This window comes from Ursus arctos, unplaced genomic scaffold (assembly GCF_023065955.2).
Source record: "Ursus arctos isolate Adak ecotype North America unplaced genomic scaffold, UrsArc2.0 scaffold_18, whole genome shotgun sequence".
NCBI classification, from domain to species: domain Eukaryota; kingdom Metazoa; phylum Chordata; class Mammalia; order Carnivora; family Ursidae; genus Ursus; species Ursus arctos.
In genome coordinates this window covers 39,092,967-39,119,078 of record NW_026622852.1, presented here as the reverse complement: position 1 = coordinate 39,119,078, position 26,112 = coordinate 39,092,967, and the positions used below count along the sequence as shown (strand labels likewise).

General features: G+C 40.2%; 1 protein-coding gene across 12 annotated transcripts in view; it reads left to right on the top strand.

The window, feature by feature from the left end:
* Positions 1-14,652, top strand: part of LPAR1 (lysophosphatidic acid receptor 1) — a 128,071-nt gene extending 113,419 nt beyond the window's left edge. For all 12 annotated transcript variants that reach the window (XM_048223055.2, XM_048223068.2, XM_048223058.2 and 9 more), the window contains one exon: positions 12,178-14,652. In XM_048223055.2, coding sequence (XP_048079012.1) covers positions 12,178-12,479 — 302 coding nt within the window. In that variant the 3' untranslated portion in view covers positions 12,480-14,652. The remainder of the gene's footprint in view (positions 1-12,177) is intronic.
* The last annotated feature ends 11,460 nt before the right edge of the window (positions 14,653-26,112 follow it).

The window sequence follows — 26,112 nt, the reverse complement described above, 5'->3', positions numbered from 1 at the left end:
CCGCGTGGTTCCGAGCAGGCCGGACGTGGGCTTCCTGCCAGTGGATGGGAAAGAAGAGACTAAAGATGGTCGGTGCTAGTCTTGGTCAATCTCTTTCTTCATCTCAATCACTTTTCCTCTTCCCTCCCACTCCCCTTTCCCCTTTGTGGAAGGATAATTGGCATATAACAAACTGCACATTTTTAAAGGGTACCGTTTACATATACTTGACAGTAATCAATGTTTGATGTAGCATTCTAAAAATACTCTGTACATGAGCATGGGACGGGTATGCACATATGTGCACACACACACAGGGTATAGACTATTAACTTTATCTTTACCAACATGGTTGTTAATAAAAATCTGGTGAAACATAACAATTAATGCCAATAGTCCCTTTTCTCTCATCCACAGCACAGCTGCCTAAAAGCATTGTCTATTCTTGCAGTATCCAGTTTCTCCTGTTCACTCTTGAATCCACTCCAGTCAGGCTCTCATCCTCAAGACCCACTGAACTCTCATCAGTGACCTCTTTGGTGCTAAATCCTTTATTTCAGTTGCTTGCAGACTTCCTGACTCCTCTCTCTCTCTCTCTCTCTCCAGCATCCATTCTATTAGCAAATGAGATAAGCTTGACCATCAGCATACATCTGTGATCACCTTCCCACGGTCAAAGCCATCACTGTCTCTTGTCTGGATTTCTGCATGAGCCTTCAGTTGCTCTCCTTGCCTCCACACCTGCTCTCCCAGTTTCCAAATGCTATCCCCCTCTAAAAGAGATTTTATTTATTGTGTTGTCTTTCACATCCCTTTTAGAACCTCAGCTCAGTGAGAGGAGAGATTTCTTTCTTTCTGATTCACTGTCGTATCCCCAGTACCTAGGAGAGCACCTGACATATAGTATACACATATATGTAGATGAATAAAAAAGAAAGCTAGTAGACTGTAGCCTTAAGGCCAAGTAATTCAGCTCCTGACAGTTACCAAGAATCAATTGGTTTTTGCTCCTAAAGCTGTTCAGGCCAGGTTATTATAATAATAGAATAACTAAACATTATAGTATTGGATAAAAATGAGTCCAACAAGATGTTTCTGGGAAAACTAAGGTGGATATTTTGTTAATATTTAATGAAAGCAAGTTGCAAAAGAAATTGCTTTAGATTTGCTGATGACAAAACTAAGTTTGGAGAAAACCATAAAAAATCTGCAAGATTTTTGCATTCAAACTGCTTTACAAGAATTTTAAAGTTTTGACTCCACCTCGAAGGAGCCAATTTGGAAGTAATAAGTGAGGCTTTATTGGTGTGGCTTTGTGTGGAAGATGGTGCAGAGCTCCAATTAGCAGGCCCGTATTCCCATATAGAGCCTTGGCTCTCTATGAAAGGATTGGCAAATGAGAAAACAAATTGGTATTTTAAGTTCAAATAAAACATGCAAGTATCATGTTTATAATTTCATGTTCTAAACATTTTTAAAATTTGATAGCTTCAGTTGAGGCTTATTATAGGGCATCTGTATTTGTATTTGCACATGCTTTTTTGGTTGCTGTTGTTAAAGCATAATTGATAGCATATTATACATATTTCTCTTTTTTTTTTTTTTAACTTGACAGTGTATCTTGGAGCTCATTTGGTATCAGTCAGGATAGAATATCTTAATTACTTTAAAAAGTTGAAAAGGATTCTCCTCTATGAATACAATGTAATTTATTTTACTTCTTTACCTGTGGTTACCTAGACTATTTCTTATTTTTAAAATAAACAGTGCCGAGAAACAAGTGTTGGCGAGGATGTGGAGAAAAAGGAACCCCTGTGCACTGTTGGTGGGAATGCAAACTGGCGAAGCCACTACGGAAAACAGTATGGAGGTTACTCAAAAAATTAAAAATACAATCACCACATAATCCAGTAATTCCACTACTGGGTATTTACCCAAAGAATATGAAAACACTAACTTGAAAAGATATACGCACCCTTATGCTTATTGCAACAGCATTTACAATAGCCAAATTTTGGAAGCAGCCCAAATGACCATTGGTTGATGAATGGATGAAGAAGAAGTGGTATGTCTATACACAATGGAATATTACTCAGCCATAGAAGAGAATAAAATCTTGCCATTTGTAACAACATGGCCGGAGCTAGAAGCTATAATGCCAAGTGAAATCAGTCAGAGAAAGACAAATACCATATGATTTCTCCCATAGGTGGAGTTAAGAAACAAACGAACAAAGAAAAACAAAGACAAATCAAGAAATAGTCTTAACTACAGAGCACAAACTGTTGGTCACCAGAGGGGGGGTGGGCGGGGGGTGGGTGAAATGGGGATGGGGAGTAAGAGTATCCTTACCGTGATGAGCACTGAGTAATGTCTAGAATTGTTGAATCACTATATTGTACACCTGAAACTAATATAGCACTCTATGTTAACTATACTGGAATTAAAATTTAAAAGGCTGCAAAGAATTCCTTGCACGTACGCAATTGTATTGTGTGTAAGTATATCTATACGACAAATTCCCAGAAGTGATATTGTTGCAGTTTCTTTTGAAGGCTTTAGAACCGATAGACTTTTTTTTTTTTTTTTTTTTTTAAGAACCGATAGACTTTTGTCCAGGATTTATGTCTTGGAATTTGCCTTGTGATATTTAATCTTGTTTAGTTTTGAGCAACCACTATTTTGCTCAGAACTTGTAGTTAAAAATAATTGAAATTCATGTAGAAAAATATGTTTATGATTTTAAATCTGGAACTCTTTAGCCTAAATCCCCACTTTCCAATTGAATGATTGCTTTTATAACTTTTTTTTTTAACTTAAAAGTTTTTGATAATGAGAGCTCTCTTAGGCACACAGCTATCCTATTCTAGCAGAACAGACTGTCTCCCTCCTATTTTGCCAAGAATCTGTGCTTTATAAATATCAATCCAGAACATTTAGCAACTGTAGGAGGATAGCCAGTATCGAAAAGAACAATTGTATTTACCATTTCTGCTGTTATTCTTTTCATCTCTTTTGGCTATTAAAAAATGTATATACGCATATACATATATGTATATTTATACACATAATTTTAAAATATTTTTAGGTTGCAAGAATATTTCACAAAATTTTCTGAATTTGCTTTTAGGTTAAATCCCCCCCCCCATTTTGTTAGTAAGGATATGAATTATAAATGAAATTTTCGTTACATTTCTTTGTCCTTGAAGTTTGTCTCTTGAGTAATACATGTCTTGCTGATCCATGCCAGTAGTTCATGAACTGTAAAGAATAAAATCCATAGGATTCTGTCATCAGCTACATTCTGTGAATATTTTCAACCAGATTTTAGTACTCATTTTGCAGACTTGCATCATTTTGGGAGAATCTTAATTCATAGAGGAAAAATTAAATATGTTGCAAAACCAATTATAAATTCCTTGTTTATGTTGCAAAACTGATTATAAATTCCTTGTTTATGTTGAACTTTTGCTAGGGAAAGATTCTGGGGGGTGGATTTTATTTATCTTTTTAAAGGAATAAATATTATGCAAATTACCTTGGTAACAGCTGGACCACAGTCATGCAATATGTTTAGTATCACTTTCTGAGTTGATGTTGGTCTGGAGTTGACAACATGGATTTTCAGTGAGATTTAAGACTTATCATTTTCAAAAATAAGGGGTGAAGTTTGCTTTTTAAAAAATTTGCAATCACTAGGCTTAGAAGGCAAAACAGATTTCACTCTTCTGAGAATGGTGAATTATTTTCTATGTGAAGACTGTGTTAAGTGGCATCCTTTTTGTTTGGGTCTCAGAGTTTATGTGAAAGAAAATAAATCTCATTGGTTTTTTTTTTTTAAAGACACTAAAATGCAATGACTGTTCTATATGTGGGTATGAATATGTGTGTGTGTGTATTTCCATGCACACACATATACACATGTTATGTATGCATTCCTCTGGTGTGTGTATGTACATACAGATAAATTGTATTTATTTTTGTAAATTTGAAATCTGTCATGCAAATGCTTTGGTAGGTATTTGGAGGAGTACTGTTTTGTGGTTATAGTGGGTGGTAGTGCTCTGGTGAGCCAGTCTTATCCTTAGCTAGTTCACCCCAAGACAGAGCTGGGTAGAAGTCAGAAAACATGTGTAGGGAGGAAGGGGAGAGATGATGATCCATTTTAACATAGTTTCATATGCACTGGTTTTGTTGAAAGTAAATTCAAGCATATCCTGTTTTGTCTGCTTATAGAGACCTTAGGGGTCCTATACTACTCTGGGAGAATATTAGCTACAGCTGGAAGTGGGGTGTGGCTGTGGCTGTGTAAGGACCTATAACTCATTGCATCTTTAGTTGACTAGCTGTCTCTTAATTTCTTAGAATTTGAAGCTAACAAGATGGCCATGCTCTTTCTGTATTATTTGAGCATTACTGCAACCTCATATTCACTGTTCCTAGATAAGAACTTTCATACAGCATTTTGCCTACCCGTTAGATGGCATCACTGGATATTTTAGGGATAGGACAAAGCTGGCTCTGATGGCAGTTGACTTCCCAGGGGGTCCCCTATTCAGGAAAGTCGCCTGCATGGTGAACGCACATTCCAGGAAGCGTGCTGTCCCTGCCATGGATTTGCATGTCCTGCAGTGTCTTACAGTGAAAGGGAAGTCCTCCAGGAAACACGAAACAGCTTCAAATAAATTATAGTTAATATCCTCACTGACTCAAGGGGATATTGTATTGACCAAATTAGGGTACATCACTACATAAAAACACCAATCAGATAACAAAATAATGTTCCTCAAGATAAAAGATCTACTTCCCTTCCCTTCCCCATCACTAATAAACAGTCATTCCATGTTAATTTCACATGCAATCAGAAAAAAGGCCCACATTGAGAATTAAAAAGAAACGACGCTTTAAAAGTGCAGGATCATATACTAATGTATCTCTAGAATGCAGGTTTTAAAATTTCCTATTTATATTTTTCCAAATTTTCCATAAGGGAAAAAAGATGTAATAATTTAAGGAATTAGTTTCATACCATTATTTTGACATCAATCACTGAAAGGAAAGCAGCTGTTACACTATGCTAGGAAGAAAAATTAATGAGAATTATCCTTATCCTCTCATAAATTATGAGTCTTCCTTGAGGTAAGCAAACTATTATAAATTATCAAGACATGAGTGTGTGAAAGCAACACACCAGTACAAGCATGACACTTGGAAAGTGTGGTGAATATTCACATTTAATATTATGCATGGATACTGATGATGATGGTAAGTGGTTAGAAGTGTACTTTATATTCTAAAAACATGGTAAGACATTATATGTCAAGGGGTAGAATATATTCTCTCTCCCCGCTCCCCGATTGCTAGAGCATGGGTATGAGACCTAATCACAGCCTGTCAGATGCCTCTGCATGGAACTGTGAGTTCTGAGGGATTAACACAAAGGTGTGTCAGGTCCATGAGTGATTTTTCGAGGTAGCTACTGCAGAATCCGGGGTCTGAAGGGGCAGCAGCAGCCTATATTACTGACCCAACATGTTTCTCCAGAACTCCGGAGATTCCATAGATAATCTGATATCCATCAGGATTGTTAACAACAGACTTGTTTACATTACAGTAACCAATGCGGATATGGTGAGACTTTTGCCTCTAGGGTCCACCTCATGCCCTGTGGAATGCGTTGTAGCACCTTTTCGAAGACCTTGCATTCTGCTGGCATCAATGTTTCTTTTCCAAACCTTATTCAGTGACTTTATTACTAATTAATTTTCCTTGTTTTGGATCTGTCTGTTGGGCAGTTACATGTGTGACAGATACATTAAATGTCCACTGTGTGCCTGCTACTGTTCTAGAGCTGGAGATCCAGACACGACAGAGACTGCATTTACTTCCTTCACAAAGCTGACCTTCTCAGATAGAGGAAGGAAGGTAGAAAGAAGGAAGATAGAAAATGTATCAAGAGAATGTTGGGTATAGATAAGCACTAGGAAGATGACAAAACATGAGCGAGTGTAGTGGGGAGGGTGTGCCCCATTAGTTAGGATAACCAGGGAGAGCTTTTGAGGAAGTGATATTTAATAGTAAATGAGTAGATGGGAAGGTCTCCAGAAGGAGTGTTCCAAGGTGAAGGAATCATAAATGCAAAGGTCCTGAGACAGAAATGAATTTGGTGCATGTGATTAGAATCTAGTGAATGAGGGATGAGTGGAACGAGATGAGGTAGAAGAGACTGGCGGGGGCCAGTCCTATGGGGCATTACAGATCACAGTAAGGATTTCAAGAAGAAAGCCTTTGTAGGATTTTAAGGAGGCAAGTGGTGTAATATGAATTGATCCATGCTTATGAAAGAGCACTCTGGCCATTCTTTGGGGAAGAAGCATGGAGGAAGAGGAATTGGTTAGGAGTCTGTTGGAACAGGCAGATGAAAGGTATTGCTTACTTGGCTAGGGCTGTAGCCACGGAGAACTGGTTTCTCCCGGCTGTTGTCAAGCTCAGATGTTCTATAAGAGGCGATGCTGGCCTGCAAGCCACTTCAGCATGTGCTTTCCAATGTCCAGTTTCAGGATGAGATTTACAGTCTGTTGTAGGATATGGAGCAGGTGTGTGCATGATACTCTGTGTTCAACGTCGAGGAGAGCATCAAATACCGAAGCGAGGTGGGGGTGGCGTTCTCCTGTGTATTGGAAATACAGCATTGCGTTGCTAAAGACAGTTATTAGCTAAAGCTTTTATCCAGGAATATTCAAAAGAAAACATAATGACGATTCTGTTCTGCTTTGAAATCTATATGTTGTTGTTGTTTAAGATTTTTTTAATGTAATCTAAATACCCAGTGTGGGGCTCAAACTCACAACCCAGAGATCAAGAGTTGCACGTTCCACACTCTGAGCCAGCCAGGCGCCCCGAGGGTCTGTATGGTGCTAAGTCCTTCCTTAAAGGATAAACACGCTCTCAGGAGTGAAGGAAACATTAGAGTACATCACACGATGAATGAAATCGTGCAACTTTAAATGTATGAAGCATTTACTATGACCATGAGGAAGTAGAAGCACTTTAACTTCTCAGTGTTCTAGGAAATGGATCTTATAAATAATCTAGGTTACTCTTGTAGAAAAAACTTTAATTTCAGAGAGTCATTTATATCTCCATTGCAATGACCCCTTGACTGCTAGACCCAGGAATAAGCTGTTTAACCTGTGGTCTATCATCTAACATAGCCTTTTTTAAGATAGTTTAGAAGGATTTCTTAGCCAGTTGTTTATGTGTACCTTAATAGAGAAATCATAACATAGCTACAGAAATTGGACTGAATTCTGGGATACACAATTTAGTGGCACTGGAAGGAGTGTATGTATTTGAACACTTATATTCCCCTTCAACCTCTAACACAAGCTCCTGAGAGTAGACTGTTTCTTAGATCCTTTGAGAAAACGAGAAGAGCGAGGCCAAAGAAGAGATCGGCTGGAACACAGCACAGGTGTGGAACTGAGATAACCTTGACTTGTTTCAGATCTGCGGGATGTCTGGGTTGTGTTTTTTTGGTAAAAACACAAATTTGCCAGCCAGACTGGAAATGTTGTCTGGTTTTTCTTCATCAGAAACCTTGAGCTCTCTCCCTTCCGGTCTTCTCTGTCAAAGACTTTCTCTCTTTCACTTTGGTTCTGATGTTCCGTATGCAAGCAGAGTTCAACTAGTTAGGGAAAAGGCACTCTAGAAAAAAGACTCTAGTTGTGAGACCAGATGGTAAGCATTATTGAGCTGGTGAGGTCGTGTAGCTTTGAGGGAAGGTGTGGTAATACGATCTGGTTCTGCAGCTGTGACCCGTTGTTCCGAAACAGCCTCCTTCCTCCTGCTTTTTCCATCCGCATGCCAGCACCTCTCCTTCCGTCTTTGTGGGCACGGGGCCCTCACAGATTGATCTGACAGAGGTGTAGGAAGGGAATGAAGCTTGCTCTGAGAAGAGCAACTTCAGCTATTTTATCCTAACCCACAGATACTTTTTGACTATCCCTCTCCCCGTGTTACTTGTACCATCGGCAGAAAGTGCAGAATGTATCCGCTCTCGTTCAGCGTGCTAGGAGACCGTTTCCCAGGACTCAGCCTGCCGTTGCACCTGCCACGTCCTGAAGGCGTCTGCATCTGAAGTCCGGCAGGTGCCTCAGACCCAGATCGGTGACCTCGAGGTCATCCTCTTTGTTCTCCTCATCTCCCCTCAGAAAACCCCCATCAACCCTCTTTCCTGTGTTTCCTCCTTCGTGAAAGGTAGCAGTGTTTTTCCTTCACCCCAATGGAAAATCTAGGAGTCACACCCAGGCTCTTCTTCTCTTACCCATTTCGTGCAGTCCATCTCCTAAATACTTTACTGATCCTTTCATACTCACCCCCATTGCCACTGCCCCGATTTAGGCTTTCATTATTTCGCCTCTGGAATTTGGAAACATCCAATGTTTTTGTCTTTATTTTTACCCAGATTATTTTCTTCTTCCACTCGATGGTAGTGTTCCATATTCCGTGAGACTCTGACTAGTGAGGCCAATGACATTAAAATCTCATGGAGGAAGTATAGGCGAAGATCATTCTGTCTTCTAAGCCCTGCGGGCTCTTGTAATATGTGGCTCGGCCTGAGAACTAGTGTGCCACACTGGAGAAATTTCAGATGTCTTCGCCAGATACACAAGGCCTTCGTGACCTTGGACATCTTATCTTCTGCCACTTCTGCTCCTGGTTTTATAATAAAAAACCATGAAGGACTTATGCTTCCTCTTACTTTCCTACTGTTGCATACGATTCCTTGGTTCATGCCTTGGTCTGTGGGAATATGTCTATGGAAAATGTTCTGGAAATATGCAAGCTATTTCCAGAACAGTGAGTACTTCATCATTTTATATGCCATCCTGGTATAGGTGTTGAGTTGACCCGTGAGAACCTTCAGAATGACTTAGGGCTTCCGTGCTTCTCTGCGTTTCCTCTCTTTGCCTTCTTATCCTCCTTGTACTCAACTGCAAGGTCTTGGACTCTCTTATAAACAGGGTGGTATCATCTTGGAGCTTTTTGAAATGCCAGGTCTTCTCCAGTCCAAAACGTGCTTCCACGTGGTGCCCTTGGAGGAAATCTGCTCTGGTGCTGTGCTGCACCAGCCTTCACTCATGCTGCCTGCAGTGCGTGTAGGTCGTCTGGTCAAGGGGATGCACAGAGAGCTTTGACATGTTGTTTCTTAATGTGATCCTCACCCCATCCTATGGAGTAGGCAGGGAGCTGTCACTTTTCCACTTTACTGATGCAGAAATAGAAGTCCTTTTTACTCGTCTTAGCCTGCTGTAGGTGTGCACTTGACTCTCTACAGATTAGGTGTTGATAGGGTCCGTAATGCACGTCTCAAGTCCTATCACCCAGTTGAATTATGGTTGGCTTCTTATTACCAAACGGGCCTAGATGTAGTTTGTTTTTGTTTTTAGAAGCTTGGGGGTAAATCCATAATTTGAGCAAACTTGATTTCACTCACTATTTTTTTTTTTTAAAGATGTTATTTTTAAGTAATCTCTACACCCAACATGGGGCTCAAACTCACAACCCCGAGATCAAGAGTCACACACTCTCCTGACTGAGCCAGGCGGGAGCCCCAGTCACTGTTGTTTGGAAGCCTCAGCACCTTGGGATTTTCCAGGCCCCGTGTTCCCCCTCTGTAGTCCGTATTCACTTTTGGTCATTTTGTCCTTGGCACCTCTGTGGAGGGGAAGGGAAGGGAGAAGAAGGCAAAACTGTATGGTTGGTTTTAGATGTTGATTTTTGAGGCCTGTACTGTGAGTCGCTCGAATTACTCACGGAGCGTTGAAGAACCGGAGTATTGGGACTGTGTGGTTGGGCCTGATCACTGTACTGAAAACAGTTCCTTTCAATGAAGAAGGGAGAGGACTCTGAGTTCCTCAATGAAGCGTCCACATGTATTAGCTCCTGGGTCAGGCTGGTGTTTCCCACTTCCCGTCTCTGATCTAACAAGTTTCCTTGCTTTTTTTTTTTTTTTTTTTTTTTTTTTTTTTAATCTAAAATAAGACCCATGGGTTAGTTTCCAAGACTCTGGCTTTTATTGAAAAGACCTTGCTCTTTTTGAATGTAAAAATTGGAAGAAGTTATAAACAACAAATAACTGTATCTGAATTCTGTCGCTTAAAGTCTGTGAGAATAGGACAGTCCCTTCTGCTGCCCGGGAGGAGAAAAAGATCATTTTATTTAAAATAAATCTGTTGAGATGCATGTTGCTGGTATCTAATCAAGTCCTGAATTTGAGTTCAATTAGAGCTTTGATAAAAGAAAGGGAAAGGAAACTTGCAAGAATGCTCTCCCATTCATGGAGGGCCTGCATGTTCTTAGTTTCCAAGTAAATGGAATAATGGGGCCATGCATTTTCCATCCAAGCATTTTCCACCCTGAGAATAATTCCCTTCCTGGCTTCTCAATGAATAATGCATTATTTCTGAAACCCAAGAGGCATTCCTTTGATTTCCCTTTATGTTTAGCTTTCTAAGTGATTTTCAAGCAAGGAAATTCAAGGACTTGGAATGAATGCTTTATTAACATTTTTACTTGAAGTTCAAATAGCTCCTTGGCTATTATCTCCTGATATTTGAAATATTTTTTTTTCCCTAAGGAAAGTCTAAGGTATTGTATTTATTAGAAAATGAAGCACCTTGGACAGTCTTCAAAGTGAACAGCAGTTTAAAACCAATACACATTTGTGTTTTCGAACAAAGAGCTTTATGGGGGTACTTTTCTCCTTTATTTTCATTTCCCTGCTGAATAGGCTCAAAAAAGAAAGCTCGCATTCAAAACCGGGCTGTTTGGAGACTAAATCTCCTATGTTTACATTTTCAAAACTCACTCCTTGAGGCTGGTCCAAATCCACAACCCTGGTCCAAGCCTGGGTCCACCTAGGCCAGTGATTTCCCTCTGGAGGTTCAAATGCACTTCAGGGGTCATCCCTGTTCCCTGTCTGTTTGCTATGGAGCCTGATCACATGTATGGGCTGAGCTGTAATGGGTTGTGATGGTGCCCCCTGGTTCTGTTGACCCATGTCCTCTTGGCCGAGGATCCCCAGCAGATCCTGGGGTAACACGGTGGTAGATTTTGGTGCTGTTTCACAACTTCCCATTTCCCCTGGGAGCCAAAGGAGTGACTTGAGGATCAAAATCGGCTGAAATTAAGAATATAGTCTGTATTTCCATTCTTTTGATAGTTCTAGTAAAATCGTAACAATTCAGAGTAGTTGGGAAGAAAGACAGTTGATCTAAATTAGTTAACATCTAAAGCGTAAAATTTGGTTTAAAATATTTAGTTTTATTAAGTTCAGAAAGCAGGAATATCACCTAGTATTTTCTCAGTTCCTTCATCTGTATGATGGGATAATGGTTTCTCTCTCATATGATGTTGTACAGATTAAATGAGTTAGTATTTTTAAAGTGTACAGAACAGCACCTTTTAAGTGATTGTTGAATAAAAAATAAATATCCGTCTTATTGTTAGAAATTTCTATTTCCAAATAGGCCCATGATACTGAGCAGATGATAACAGTATTATTGTTGTTACTGCTAAAATATATACTTAACGATTATTTTCTTAACACTCCTTGACTCCTTACAACGAGCCTGCTGAGGCAAATATTATCATTTCTATTTTCCACATTAAAAAACTGAACAATTGCCTAAAATCACCCAGTTTTTTAAACAGCAAAGCAAGGATTTGAATCTATCCATCCTGAATTCAGAAATTGTGCCTTAAATTGAACATTGAAGGCCATTTGTCACAGGCTTGCCTTTTGCCCCCAAACAGTGTTCTACTAAAATCCCTACCGTCGGAGGTGTTGAGGTGTGTATCCCCAGTGCAGTCTTGCAGGTCTCAGTTGCTTAGCGACTTCAGTGTTTTGCTCAAAGTAATCATCACCATTGTCTCATAAATACTCAATTTTAGTAGGGTCCGAATCAATGAGATTTTATTAAAGTATTTTAGCATTAAAACTTTCTTTCGTTTTTTTGTTTTTGGGTTTTTTTTCCCCCCAGAAAATGAGCATTTCATTTCAGATGATGGTCTGGTGGCTTTGAATCTTGATATTTTTATGTTGAACCAAAATCATCTCACATTACAGTTGCTTTGCTTAGTAATTCTATTTTTTGTTCTTTTTAAAATCTTCTCGGTGCCCGTCCTTTGTAGGTGCCTTTATCATCTGCTGGACTCCCGGACTGGTCTTGTTACTTCTCGATGTGTGCTGTCCACAGTGTGACGTCCTGGCCTACGAGAAATTTTTCCTTCTGCTCGCCGAGTTCAACTCCGCCATGAACCCCATCATCTACTCCTACCGCGACAAGGAGATGAGCGCCACCTTCCGGCAGATCCTTTGCTGCCAGCGCAGCGACGGCGCCAGCGGCCCCGCGGAAGGCTCTGACCGCTCGGCTTCCTCCCTCAACCACACCATCTTGGCCGGAGTTCACAGCAATGACCACTCTGTGGTTTAGAAGGGCGACCACGAGGAGAAGCCAGCCGTCACGGATTGAGAGAAGCACGGCCCCCCCTCCCCAGATGCCAGGGCAAGGTGGGGAGCGAGAGAGAGGGAAAAAACTCAAGTACTTAAACACTAACCAATGGCAGTATTCGTCCCTAGACCCAACCAGACCTGAGATATGTGGAAAATTAGCTTACACGGCAGCCCTCGTCTCGAACCCTATTCCTTTTCAAAGTAGAAAGTGGAGATCTTGCAATGGAATTCATAAACAGACTCCGGAGCGTCCGTTTAGACTACACTAACTAGACTTGCAGCGATTTTGTGTGGTTTGGTGCAAGTCAGAATAAATTCTGACCAATTGAATCCACAACTTCATCTACGTACAGGCTTCCCTTTTTTATTTCTAAAGGATACATTTCATTTAATAAACATGTGTATGCCTATCAGCATGCTTGTGATGGAGAAGACTATAGGCTGTTTTTAAACTATCCTAACTCCATTTTTTTTCCTTGTGTAGGGAAACTGTAAATTGGAATGATTTGGGGGGAAGCATGCATGTCATGTATGTATGCAGTATGCCTTACTTAAAAAGATAAAAGGGTATTGATTTTAAATCTTCTAGGACATAGAAGAACCTAGCTGTGAAAGCCAGTATTAGTTTAGGTTATGAAACAATGCTCTAATCTTAATATCACCTTCTTATCAAAGTGTTATAACACATTTAAACAGGGAATGTAAGTTTCTTACCAAAAGAAAATGTACTCTAAAAAAAAGTCCTAGAAGATGAAGCAACAGTAATATTGTTCCCACCTATTTATAATATCCAAGTACATTCTAATAATCAGTACATCAGAGGAATGTTTTAATAGCCTGTGTTTTTCTGTATTATAAAATAATACATAGTCATTGTAGAAAACTTGAAAAATACAGAAATGTATAAAACAGAAAAAAATAATTACTGGTAATATCACAACCCAGAAGTAACCACCATTAACAGCTTTTCCCCCTGTGTATGCAAATATGTATATTATATACCTTTTTATATAATTGGGATCGTACATAAACAATTTTATAACCAGTGTTTTTTTTCTTCCACTGCAGAGTTGCCACATTTTCCTATGGCATTAAAAATTCTACAAAAACATAATTTTAATGGCTATATAATATTCCATTTAATGGATGCAACTCCGTTTATTTAACCATTCCCCCCACTGTTGACTACGTAGGTCATTTCTAATTTTCGCTACTATAAATAATGCTGCAGAAGTTTTGTGTACATACAACTTTGTCCATATAATTGATTATTCACTTAGGACATATTCCCATGAAGGATTTTTTTGTGTGTGTGTTAAAAATGTGAAATGTCTTTTTATGCTCTTACCTTTTATAAAAAGGGATTTCCTGCTTTGTGCCACACGGGTGGCAATGAGAGGAAAGCCAGTTAAATTGCCTTTTTACAAAGGAAATGCAGTGGTCACTTTAGTTGAGAGTGACTTTTTTATATCACAAGATGGACTAGAAACAGTCAATTGTCACAAATAACCAGGACACCCTAACGACTATGTCTAGCAATCCCAAATTTTGTTTGAGGAGCCAATGTCCCGCTCTTGGTGGCCACACCTGTCATGTAGATGTGAAGACCATGCGAAGACATCAAACATCCCAAGTGAGTAGAGGATCTTCGTGGTAAATGGCTTGGGACCCACCTGTAGCAAATGGGTTGAGTGTGTCAGTATGCGACTGGGTACTGTGTATTCTTTAGGGATCACCTCCAGTAGACTGCCCCCGCGGTAGGTGATACCTGTTCAGCGAATGGTCCAGATGATCTCGTAACTGCACCAGTTTGTTAGAAAAAGTAACCGGTGAAGTCACAGTCATGAAGCAGGTATGGGAAAGTCGGCAGGATGTTCAAGAGAAAGAGGTCCAGAAGAATCATTTTGTCTAGGGAGGAAGAAGTCAGTTCGGTCAGCATTCGAGCAGAGGGCAGACTTGTACGGCGCCCATGGTGAAAAGAACATGGGGAACCAGCAGGCAGAAAGGTGTTTGCACATTCGTTATACAAACTACAGAGCATTTTATGTTGGAAGTGAATGAAATGAACTTGGACTTTCATGTGCGTATATTCTGGACTATTTGAAATTAAAAACATACTAATTGGACCTTAATAAATTCATTTTCAGTCAGTGTTTGGCAGTGTGTGGTTGTGGTCAGTGCTGTTTCTCTTGCTCAGACGTCTTCCAGCTTGTGCTGCATGGTGCCTGCCTTGTGTGAACAACTTTATTTCCCTGCCACCAGGGCTTCTGAGCTCTTGAGGTGAAGCCACCATATGCTTCCTCAGCTCGTAACGGCTGCTTTTCAACGTCGGTAATAGTAAGTCTTATTCTTAGTGTGAGTTTCTTTTGGAAAAAGTGATTTTCTGAAAACTTTCTGGTGACTTGAAGAAAAACTCTCACTAGGAGTTTATGAAATCACAGTGCTCTTCATGCTTATTGATTTTTTTCTTTTTCTTTTTCTTTTTCTTTTTTTTTTTTTTAAGATTTCTTTATTTTAGAGAGGGGGGGAAGGACAGAGAGAATCTCAAGCAGTCTCCCCACTGAGTGTGGAGCCCCACATAGGGCTCGATCTCAAGACCCATGAGATCATGACTTGAGTGGAAACCAAGAGTCAGGTGCTTAATCAACTGAGCCCCCCAAGTGCCCCTTCATGCTTATTGATTTTAACAACAAAAGTCATAGGTATCTTCCAATTATATGCCAATCATATTTGTTTCAGTATATTGCTAAGATGTTGGAAAAGATAACAAAACATTTATTCAAATGAACGTCTCGGTATTTGGAAGAGAGTTCTGAACCTTTAAATTTCGGTGGATGTAAGATTGTTAGAAATCAGATATCTTAGAACTCTTCTTCACAAATTAGCCACCCCTGATGTATTTCCTTTTTTAAATTAGTGAAACCATAATTTCTTAGACCCAAAACCTCAGCTGATGTACAATTGATCAGTCTTACTGTTTTTCCCATTTTCTTTCCCAATTAACTATTAGGTTCCACTCTCTCTTCCTTCTAATTTATTCTAGTCCTTCAACTTCTGAAATGTTATTCTGTGATATTGTTTCTAGTCCTTTTTCTTCTTTTAAAAAAAGATTTTATTTATTTGAGAGAGAGTATGAGCCAGGGGGAGAGGGAGAGGGAGAACAGACTCCCCACTGAGCAGCTCCCTGAGACCATGAACTGAGTCAAAGGCAGGTGCTTAACTGACTGAACCACCCAGGTGCCCCTCTAGTCCTTTTTCTTAAACCCAGCTGGTGACTCCTGCTAGATTAAAACCGTAGAAACACTTCTTTATCGGGTCCCTTCGTTATACCAAGGGAAGAACATTTTTATGGCAAGACATTTTGAAACAAATTCTTTTTTTTTTTTTTTTAAGATTTTATTTATTAGAGAGAGAGACAGCCAGCGAGAGAGGGAACACAAGCAGGGGGAGTGGGAGAGGAAGAAGCAGGCTCCCGGCGGAGGAGCCTGATGTGGGGCTCGATCCCATTACGCTGGGATCACGCCCTGAGCCGAAGGCAGACGCTTAACCGACTGAGCCACCCAGGCGCCCCTTGAAACAAATTCTTTTAACACCAAGTGAGCTTCACCAAACCCCAACCCTTCAGAAGAACTGGGATGTGTGTGTGTGTTGGGATGGGCTTGGATTTAGACATCATCTGACAGTAGAAATAACTAAGAGCCAAAATGGGTCAGTAATCTTCCAAAGCAGTGTGTGTTCATTCTATAACATTCACCTGTACCTTGATAGTCTATGCATAAAATTCTGTAGTTCTTCTCGTAAATTCATAACGCTTATGTTTACTGATTATTTATCTGTTTAATGATATGGCATGTAAAGACCATTTTAAAATCTAAAGCAGAGATTAGGAAACTAAGACCGATTGGCCGAATCCACGGTTTTTGTTATGAACTAAGGATGAGATTTACATTCTTAAATGATTGGGGTGTGGGGGAGGAATATTTTGCAGCACGTGGAAATTATATGAAATTTCAGTGTCAGCTCTATTGGAATACAGACCCACCAGCTTATTGTACCAGCTTATTGTTTATGGCTGTTTTTTGTACTACAACAGCAGAGTTGAATAGTTGCAACAGAGATCATCCCTCGAAGTCTAAAGCATTTACTGGCTGACCCTTTACAGAAAAACTGTGCCAATCCCTGATTTAGAGAATTCCATTTTCACTGATGCTGCCTTTCTCATTTGACTGTGTATTGTTGGAAGAGGAAGAAGTTGGGCATCCCATGATCTCTCAAGCTCTAGACTGAAGAAAAAATTATCAGTTGCATTTTTTATATTCAACGTAATTTTTATTTTGAAACAATCTCAACGTTTGCCAAATTTACAGAACGTTTTCCTGAACCGTTTGGAAGTCGCCAACATGATGCCCCGTCATCCTTGAATAGTGGGTGATTCCTACAGACAACATTCTCTTTCACAAGCCGAATACAACCATCAAAATCAGGAAATTAACACTGATAAACTACCATTTAATTCACAGCCCCATTCAAGTTTCACCAATTTTTCCACTCGTGTCCCTTGCAGTGAAAGATTCCACTCTAGGATCACTGGCCGTATTTAGCTACCACATCTCTGGAGTCTTCTTCAATCTTGAACAATCCCTAAGTCTTTCCTTGACATTCCTGACCTTGACATTTCGAGATCACAGGTCAGCCATTTTGTAGAATGTCCCTGAATCTGGGTGCGTTTAATATTTCTTTATGATTAAATTCATATTACTTTGGTAAAATAACAGAAGGGCTGCTGTGGTTCTCACTGTGTCCTATCAAGTAACCCGTGAGGTTGATTTGTTCCTTTCCTGGTGATGTCAACTTTGATTACTTCATTAAGGTGTTGCCTGCCAGATTTCTTCACCGTGAAGAAATTTTGCTTTTTTCTTTGTAATAATAACATTTTGTAAAAAATACTCTATTCTACATGGAATTTTAATGTCTAGTCTTAGCATCCATTGATACTTCTTGGATGAATGAATCATTACTCTGTTGCCAAATGATGAATTTCTAATTCTTTTTTTCTCTCTCTCTCAATTTTTGGTTAGCTTGCTGCTGTAAGAGAAAGTTTTTGTTCTCTCCCATTTATGTAAACCAGTATGGGCTCATAGATTCCAATTTTATTCAGTTAGTTATAATGTTGCTAACAGTTTAAACTTTCCTTTGGAGATAATTGTAGATTCATATGCAGTTGTAAGAAATAATATGGAGAGCTTCCTCTGTCCTTCACCCACTTTCCCCCAATGGCAGTATCTTGCCAAACCATAGTATAAAGCACAACCAGGATATTGACATTGATACAATGTATAGAGTAGTTCTCTTACCACAACGATCCCTCCTGTTACACTTTTATAGCCACAGTCCTCTCCCTGACCCCCATCCTGCCTCCTAGCAACCACTAATCTATTCTCCAAGTTTTCAGATACATTTTAACCTTTTCATACTGAAACTTCTAAAACTTCTTTATAACAATGGTTGCATGTTGGGGGCTGGTACTTCCCTAGAGGTTGTGTGTATATGTGTCCAGAGAGTTTTGTGATTATAAAAATTACACAAACTTATAAATAGTTCAAGGAATACAGGAATGAATAAAGTAGAAGTAAAAATCCCTCTTGAAAGATGGAAGCTAGACCCCAGGTCTCTGTGGCACACGTTACCTAAGACCCAGAGACCCTCACAAAGTGATCTTATATTTTGTTTTCTGGAATGCTCTCAGTATCTCTGCATTGACATCAGGGAAGCCGGAATGCAGTTTGTTTTGGTACATTATTGTTTATAATTGGTTTGCATTTTGTCTCTTGAACCTGTCAGCAAAGGAGTCTTGCTTTCTACTCCCCACCTCGCGTAGCACAGCACAAAGTAGTGCTTTAAACACACTTGTTCAAATGCAGTAAAAGGTGTGAACCGTGAATAGCGGCACTCTGGTCCAAGAAACGGCTCCTTGGTTCCACAACCCTGATGAGGGTTTTCCCTCACGTTTAAGAATGCTGCAGTTACAATTAAGCAGGAACGATAAAAAACCAAGGTCAAGGCTTTTGAATTAATGTTTGATCAAAATTGGTTTGTACTTTCTGTGTCTTGTTTACCTTAGTATGCTTTGGGAAGATTTTTAATATTAGTACATGTTGGATTTGTGATGTGATCAGCTTACAGAAGAGACTCGTATAATTTGTATTGTGGTCTTTGCAAAGCCCCTGTTGCACATGAGGAAACTGGGTCTCAGAGGAGAAATCGGGGACCTAGTATTGTCTATAGAATTATTTGAACATAATTACATCTGTTTTATACAGCAATCCATAATTCCTCGTACGTCCTCGTCTTGGCTCCCAAGCAAATGACGAGTTCCGTGAGAGATACGATGTATTGCATTATTTTAAATCTTTTAAAGAACTTGGAACAGTAAAAGCAATAGAAGGTAACAGGTCCCAAACAGGTGCATGATTTGTTCTGTGGGGTTCTCGTGCTTGTATGGGCATGCAGGTATGACTGTATCCCAAACTAGATTATAAATTCTTTGAGAATGAGATCATCTTGTACTTCCTGCCTCCTTTTTATGATACGAGTGACTGGAGCAAAACTACAAATATGGTGCCATTTATTTAGTGGTTCCTGATTAAGAACTATAACGGCATAATTAGACGTGATAGTCACCGTGATCTCATTCTTTATTGGTTCACAAGGACCTTTGAGAGCCCTCCCTAGACTAGGCGTGTGTGGTACTGCTGTGAGTGAGATAGGCAAGATCTTTAATGGAGCGTAGAATTTAGTAGGAATGAGGGAGAAAATGGGGAGAAATAAGTCAAAAATAAAATTACAATTTATATTGAGTTGTGAGGAAACTCTGGCATGACAGAAATTAAAGGCAAATAAGAGGGATAAAGAGGGCGGCGAGAGGGACTCCCTTTGTAAGAATAGTCTAGGAAGGCTCTATCTTAGCATAGGAACTGCCCCTCAAAGCCCTCCCCTGGGGCCTGGGTTGCACAAAGGTGTGGCTCTGTCAAGCTCCCGAACTTGCATCCCCTATTCTGATAACTAGTGCACACCCAAACCACCCGTTAGAGAAAGGGCACACGTCTAGCCCAGGTGGATAGGAATTCCCAGCAAGATGCATAAATGCTTGGAGAGAGATTGCATGTCATTTTGGAAGGAAGAGCAAGTATAGACTGTGAGATTGAGGCTTAAAAGGTAGGCATGATGTCTTGAGCGATTTAGAGTCATTTTATCCTGATAATTATGGGGAGTGGGTTAAGTAAGTAAAGGAGTGGCACAGTCCGGTTTACACTTCAGAGGAAATTTATGACAAGGAAGCCCAGAGGCAGAAGACAAGATCAATGGCTGTCCCGTTAGCTGGGATGAAAGGTGAAGGTGGTAACGGAGCTGCAGAGAAGGAGGTGGCTGGACTCACGAGGGCTTGGTGCCTGGAGGTTGTGCGGATAAGGTCATAACCCAGCTGATGACCTTGGCCACCGGACGGAATGGGATGTGATGTGGTGAGATAAGGAACGTAGATGAGGAGCAAGTTCCCAGGGAAACGTTAATGAGTAAAATTTGAGGCATCCATGAGCTACCCAAGGAGAAGGACGCAGTAGTGAAGTGGTCATGTGATACACGGGGCCCAGGGTACCTCCCGGATCGAAGATCCAGATTTAGAGTCCGAAGTCTTCTGCTGTGGTCCTGCCACATTCCTCCTCAAGCCAGAAAGCACGGAGCCTTTGATATGTTTAAGAGGAAGAAAGAAAAGAAAGGAAACGGGAGAAATAAAAGAGCGGAACTTAATATCTGAAACTATTACCCAGGAATAAGTGGAGAGGTTTCTTTAAAACAAAATAAGGTTAGCTCTGTATAACGTATCTGTGTTTTTTACTTGATCAAGAGATTATATCCAAGGTTGGTAAAGATGTAGCCATTTAATGTGTAATTGAGGTTGAGATTTTTAGAGCTCATCCGTATTTTATTTCCCCCTCTTTCCAAGCCTTTTGGAAAACTACATTGGTGCTAGGTGAGTCCATTTGACTAATTATGGCCAGGGGACGATGAGTAGATGTGACAAATATCAGTTCTAGGCTGCGAAAGTAAAAAGCCCTTGTGCTACTCTCCAGATCTTTTCCCTGAAAGCCAAGCATGGAGATGTGACTATGAAGAGGCTGAAGTCCCCATCAACCTGAGACCTTGATCAATGAGGCAGAGAAAATCCCCACCACGTGGCTCATTTGTTACTGCAACATAACCAACTTATGTTGACAAATAGTATTACATTTTGATGACTATTAGGATTCTAATCTTTTCTGGATCGTAGGGAGCGTACATTAAAATTTTTGACTTTGGTGGGGGATACCAACATACATTCCAAAAAAGTCGTACCAGTTTAGAGTCCTACAGTGTACACACATACAAAAACGTGAACCTAGACAGACTTTACAGCCCTCACAAGAATTAATTCAAAATGGATCAGAGACTTAAGTGCCAAATACAAAACCCTGAAACTCCTAGAAGTTAGGATAGGAATAAATCTAGAGGACCTTGGCCGTGGCCATGATTTTTTATTTTTTATTTTATTTTATTTTTTTAAAAGATTTTATTTATTTATTTGACTGAGATAGAGACAGCCAGCGAGAGAGGGAACACAAGCAGGGGGAGTGGGAGAGGAAGAAGCAGGCTCATAGCAGAGGAGCCTGATGTGGGGCTCGATCCCATAACGCCGGGATCACGCCCTGAGCCGAAGGCAGACGCCCAACCGCTGTGCCACCCAGGCACCCCATGGCCATGATTTTTTAGATACAACACCAAAGGCATGACCCATGAAAGAAATAATTGATAAACTAGACTTCATCAATATTAAAAACATCTGCTCTGTAAAAGACATAAGAGAATGAAAAAATAAGCCACAGACTGGGAGAAAATATTTGCAGAAGATTTATCTGATAAAGGACTGTTACCCAAAATATACAAAGAACTCTTTAAACTCAACAATAAGGGGCCCCTGGGTGGCTCAGTTGTTAAGCGACTGCCTTGGGCTCAGGTCATGATCCCAGGATCCTGGGATCGAGTTCCGCAATGAGCTCCCTGCTCAGCAAAAAGCCTGCTTCTCCCTCTGCTGCTCCCCCTGCTTGTGCTGTCTTTCTCTCTGTCAAATAAATAAATAAAATCTTTTTAAAAAACCAAACTCAACAACAAATGAATCCATTTTAAAAGTGGGCAAAGGACTTGAACTCATACCTCACAACACAACTTCTATGGATGGCACATAAGGTATGAAAGGATACTCACCATCCTCTGTCATTAAGGAATTACACAGTAAAAGAAAACTGAGATACCACTGCACACCCATTAGAATGGCGAAAATCCGCAACACCGACAACAAACGTGACGTCTGGTGAGGATACGGAGTCGTAGCCACCTTCGAGCACTGCTGGCAGGAATGCAAAACGGGACAGCCACTTTGGAAGACAAATTGGTGGTTTCTTACAAAACTAAACTGACTCTCAGCATCCGACCCGGCAGTCAGCCTCCTTGATACGCACCCAAAGGAACTGAAAACTTCTGTCCGCACAGAGGCCCGCACATGGATGTTTATAGCAGAGATACCACTTTTTAGTTTAGTTTTTTGTTGTTGTTTTATTTTAGAAGCCCATCTGTTCAGATGGTTCTTGGAGGCACCAACTTACATCTTTCTGTTGTCTGAGGAAACTGTTTTGTAGTCACAAGCGAGCTTCATCGTTAGACCGCGTTCTCTGGACCGTGCCCTCAATACGAAGCCTGGCGTCATTTGCTATTTTTAGAAATGGACAGTTTCGAACAATTCTGGCTCCTTTATATTTAAGTCTTTTCTTTAGCTCATCTGTCCCTTGTTGCCATTTACTATAAATGACAAAAGGAAGACAAACAAAACCGCCAACACTCTACCTGGAAACCTCCTAATTAAACCACCCAGTTGATGGGTACGTGTTCTGCTTTCTATGTTGTTGCAGGTGTCAGTGTTACTAAACTTTCTGCTCCTATTTTTAAAGGATCCCTTTGGGGGCGCCTGGGTGGCTCAGTTGGTTAAGCGTCTGCCTTTGGCTCAGGTCATGATCTCAGCGTCCTGGGATCGAGTTCCGCATCGGACTCCCTGCTCAGTGGGGGGTCTGCTTCTCCTTCTCCCTCTGTCCCTTCCCTCTGCTCATGCTCTCTCCCTCAAATAAATAAATAAAATCTTTAAAATTAAAAAAAAATGAAAAGGATCCCTTTGTCCCCAGTTTCCAATACCATTTTTTTTTCACTTGTAAGTCTTCACTGGCAGCAGTCTTAAAGGTCACATTTATGACACAAGCTTTGGGAATTTCACCTTGTCACTTCTTTGATGTTACTGGAATATATTATTGAATAATTTCTTCTGCTCGAGTCCCCCAAAGCTCAGTCCTGTGCCTGTTCTCTTCCTTTCCTATCTTTTCTTACCAGGTACTGTCATCTAGTTCTATGACTTTAAAAACACCTCTCAGCTGACAACTCTTCAACTTTTCTCTGTCACTGCTGCAAGGACTCCAGACTCCCTACCTTAAGGTTTTTCAGGATGTAAGAAAAATAAAAGCCCTAATTCGTTTTTCAGGTTCCTGTTAATCAGAGCTGAATGTATTTCTAGTTACATATTAGTTAGATCATATCATAGTGTCTCTACTTACGTTTAATATTTCAAAAATAGGATCATACTTCACCTTACCTTTTCTAAATTCCTTTTAAATATTTTTGTGCTCCCCAGGGAAGCACCTACGAAGTGTGTGTTGTGTTAAACATTATGGCACATATTTGAGAAAGAGTGGTAAACAGGGAAGATGCAACACCCGTCCTCACAGAGCTTCCAACCCTGAAGAGAGGGCGCCCATTGGGAGAGTGAGTATTATAAGTGAGATGAATATTATGGGGGGCTTTACCTTGTCTAAGAGTGGGGATGAAGCCCCAAGCAAGGCTTCCCTGACAAAGTCCCTTTAAAATTCACAGCTGAGGACTATAGACATCGTCTAGGTGAAGCGGGGAAGCAAAGGTTGATGGATCGTCATGCATAAAGGTTTCAAAGCATGCTCTCAAGTACTTGAAAGATCATATACCTGGAGCATGAAAAAAAGGGGAGCCAGAGTGAGATGATTATTAGGAACTATGTCAGGTGGAACCCTGTAATCTGTGCTGAGTTTTTCTTTTGAGTAAAGGCCAGCGAGCCACCCAAGGGTTTCAAGGCAGGGAGAGAAATGATGGAATGTGTTGATTCGAAAGTTTACTGACTGGGTAATAGTTTAGATGGGGGGATGTGTCGATCAAAGGAGGTCGGTAGGATGCACTAATGTGAAAAATGCTGTTCGCTTAGACTAGGCTGTTGACAGTAAAGATGGACAGAAGTGGGAATATTTTAGATATATGTAAGAGATGAAAGCAATCCAGATTTGGTAATGTGATGGAATGTGTGTTGGAAGGGGAAATGAATAATAAAACTCTCTCGCCTCTGACTTACCACTTCACGGTAGTGGGGCCATTTACTAAGATAGGAAAGCTTAGAGAAGGAACGGTTTTGGGGTGAGGGTAAGGAGGATATGAGGTCATTTACAGATGTGTTTGGTAGTGGCTGCCTCGGATATCTGCGAGGAGGTCTGTTTACTTCTGAAGCAGAGAACTGAGTGTATGTTAATAAGTTTCCCTTTTTAAAAGAGATCACTTTTTCGGGCAATACTTGATATCCTTCATACATTTGTTAGTGAATATCCCTCTGAAATCGGTAACAATATTAAAAAAAATAATGAGGGTACTACCTGGTCTAGCAGAACTAGCAATTTTCACTTTTAAAAAAGTAAAAATCTGTTAAAAATTTAAAAGATACCACTTTTGTGTTGATTATATTCCCCCTCTCAGTGTTCTTGTATTAGTATTTCCTTTTTTTCTTGATTAGCTTTGGTAGAGGTTGTTGTTAGTATTTTCCAAGCAATAGCTATTGGGTTGTGTTATTTCTCCTACTACCTTCTGATATTTGAATTTAATTCTTGATTCTATTTTTGTTAATTTTCTTTGATAGCCTTGCCATATTTTGTGACATGTGAGTTAAATGCTCCATTCACGTACAAAACATTTTATTTTTGAAATTTAAAACATTTTAAAAATATTTATTTATTTACTTGAGGGAGAGAGAGAGAGAGAGAATGAGTGGGGGGAGGGGCTGAGGAAGAGAGAGAGAATCTCAAGCAGACTCCCTACTGAGAGTGGAGCCCCGCTTGGGGCTCCTTCTCACGAGAGATCATGACCTGAGCCACAATCAAGAGTCAGGGGCTCAACTGACTGAACCCCCCAGGCACCCCACAAAACATTTCAAAGATGTGAATTTACCCTGAATCCTGGATTCAGATTTGGAAGTATCTATGCAATTTAATTTTTAATTTTCATTCGATTTAATTTAATTTTGATTTGTAATTCAATTTTAATTTTAGTTTAAAAATTAATTTATCATGTAGGGGCGCCTGGGGCACTCAGTTAAGTGGCCGGCTCTTGATTTGGGCTCAGGTCACGATCTCAGGGTCCTGGGATCCAGCCCTGCATCTGGCTCTGCGCTCAGGAGGGAGTCTGCTTGAAGGTTCTCTTTCTCTCTCTCTCTCTGCCCCTCCCCCTGTTTGTGCATGCTCCCTCTCGCTCTCAAATAAATAAACTAAAAAAATTAATTTATCGTGTAAAATTGAAATTACCCTTGCACACAGAATAGTAGAGAAAGGAATGATATATTCAGAATATAGAATTGTGCAGATAGGTGAGCATGTTTTTAGTTTTGGAAGTGCTACGGGAAATAATAATGAAGGAGTACCCTAAGTGTTCATTTCATTAATTTATACACATGTATTGGAACAGAAATGGGATGATAGTTTCAAGTATCATCTATATTAATGAGGCACTGGCCCCAAACCAGCTGTTTGACAGGAAGACTCCTAGGACTCACCATTATGGGGAAGGCAAACCCAGCTGAAGCCCAATGTCAAGCCGATGTCTCCACTGGAGATATCCCTCTCCTCAATGCCCACGGCACAGGTCTCAAGAGGGAAGCAGAATGGTGCAATGCAGTGGCTTTCAACACTCTCCAGAGCCAGTACCTACTTTTACTGACAATTTCCTGTTTAAAAATTATTATCATGATATGAGAGTCTTAGGTAATGCAATCTTCCTAATTCATAAATTTTTTAAAAAATCTATGTAATCCTGTAACTGTAATATAGCGTAAAATGTAGAAAAGGAAACGGATTTACAATAAAACGATGTCGAGAAAGGCACCACAGTAAGGAAAATAACATCATCAGATGTTTACACAAGTTCTGATGAGTAAGTTTAGATTTTAGAGAAACAAGACATTATTCAACCAAATATAGTAAACCCCATCAGTAATACAATCAGTGGAGCCCAACAGATTTAATTACATTAACCCACTGGCACATTATTTAAAGGTCAATGAAATGATTTAAGGCAAACCGGAAGCAGTGAGCCCTCTGAGATTGTCCAGGGTTGCCTGTTTGGGCCAAAACTATCTCCTCCCAACTGTAGTTTGGAGCCTCCTGGTGGCAGTGGTCCTCCTCCAGCTCAGTACT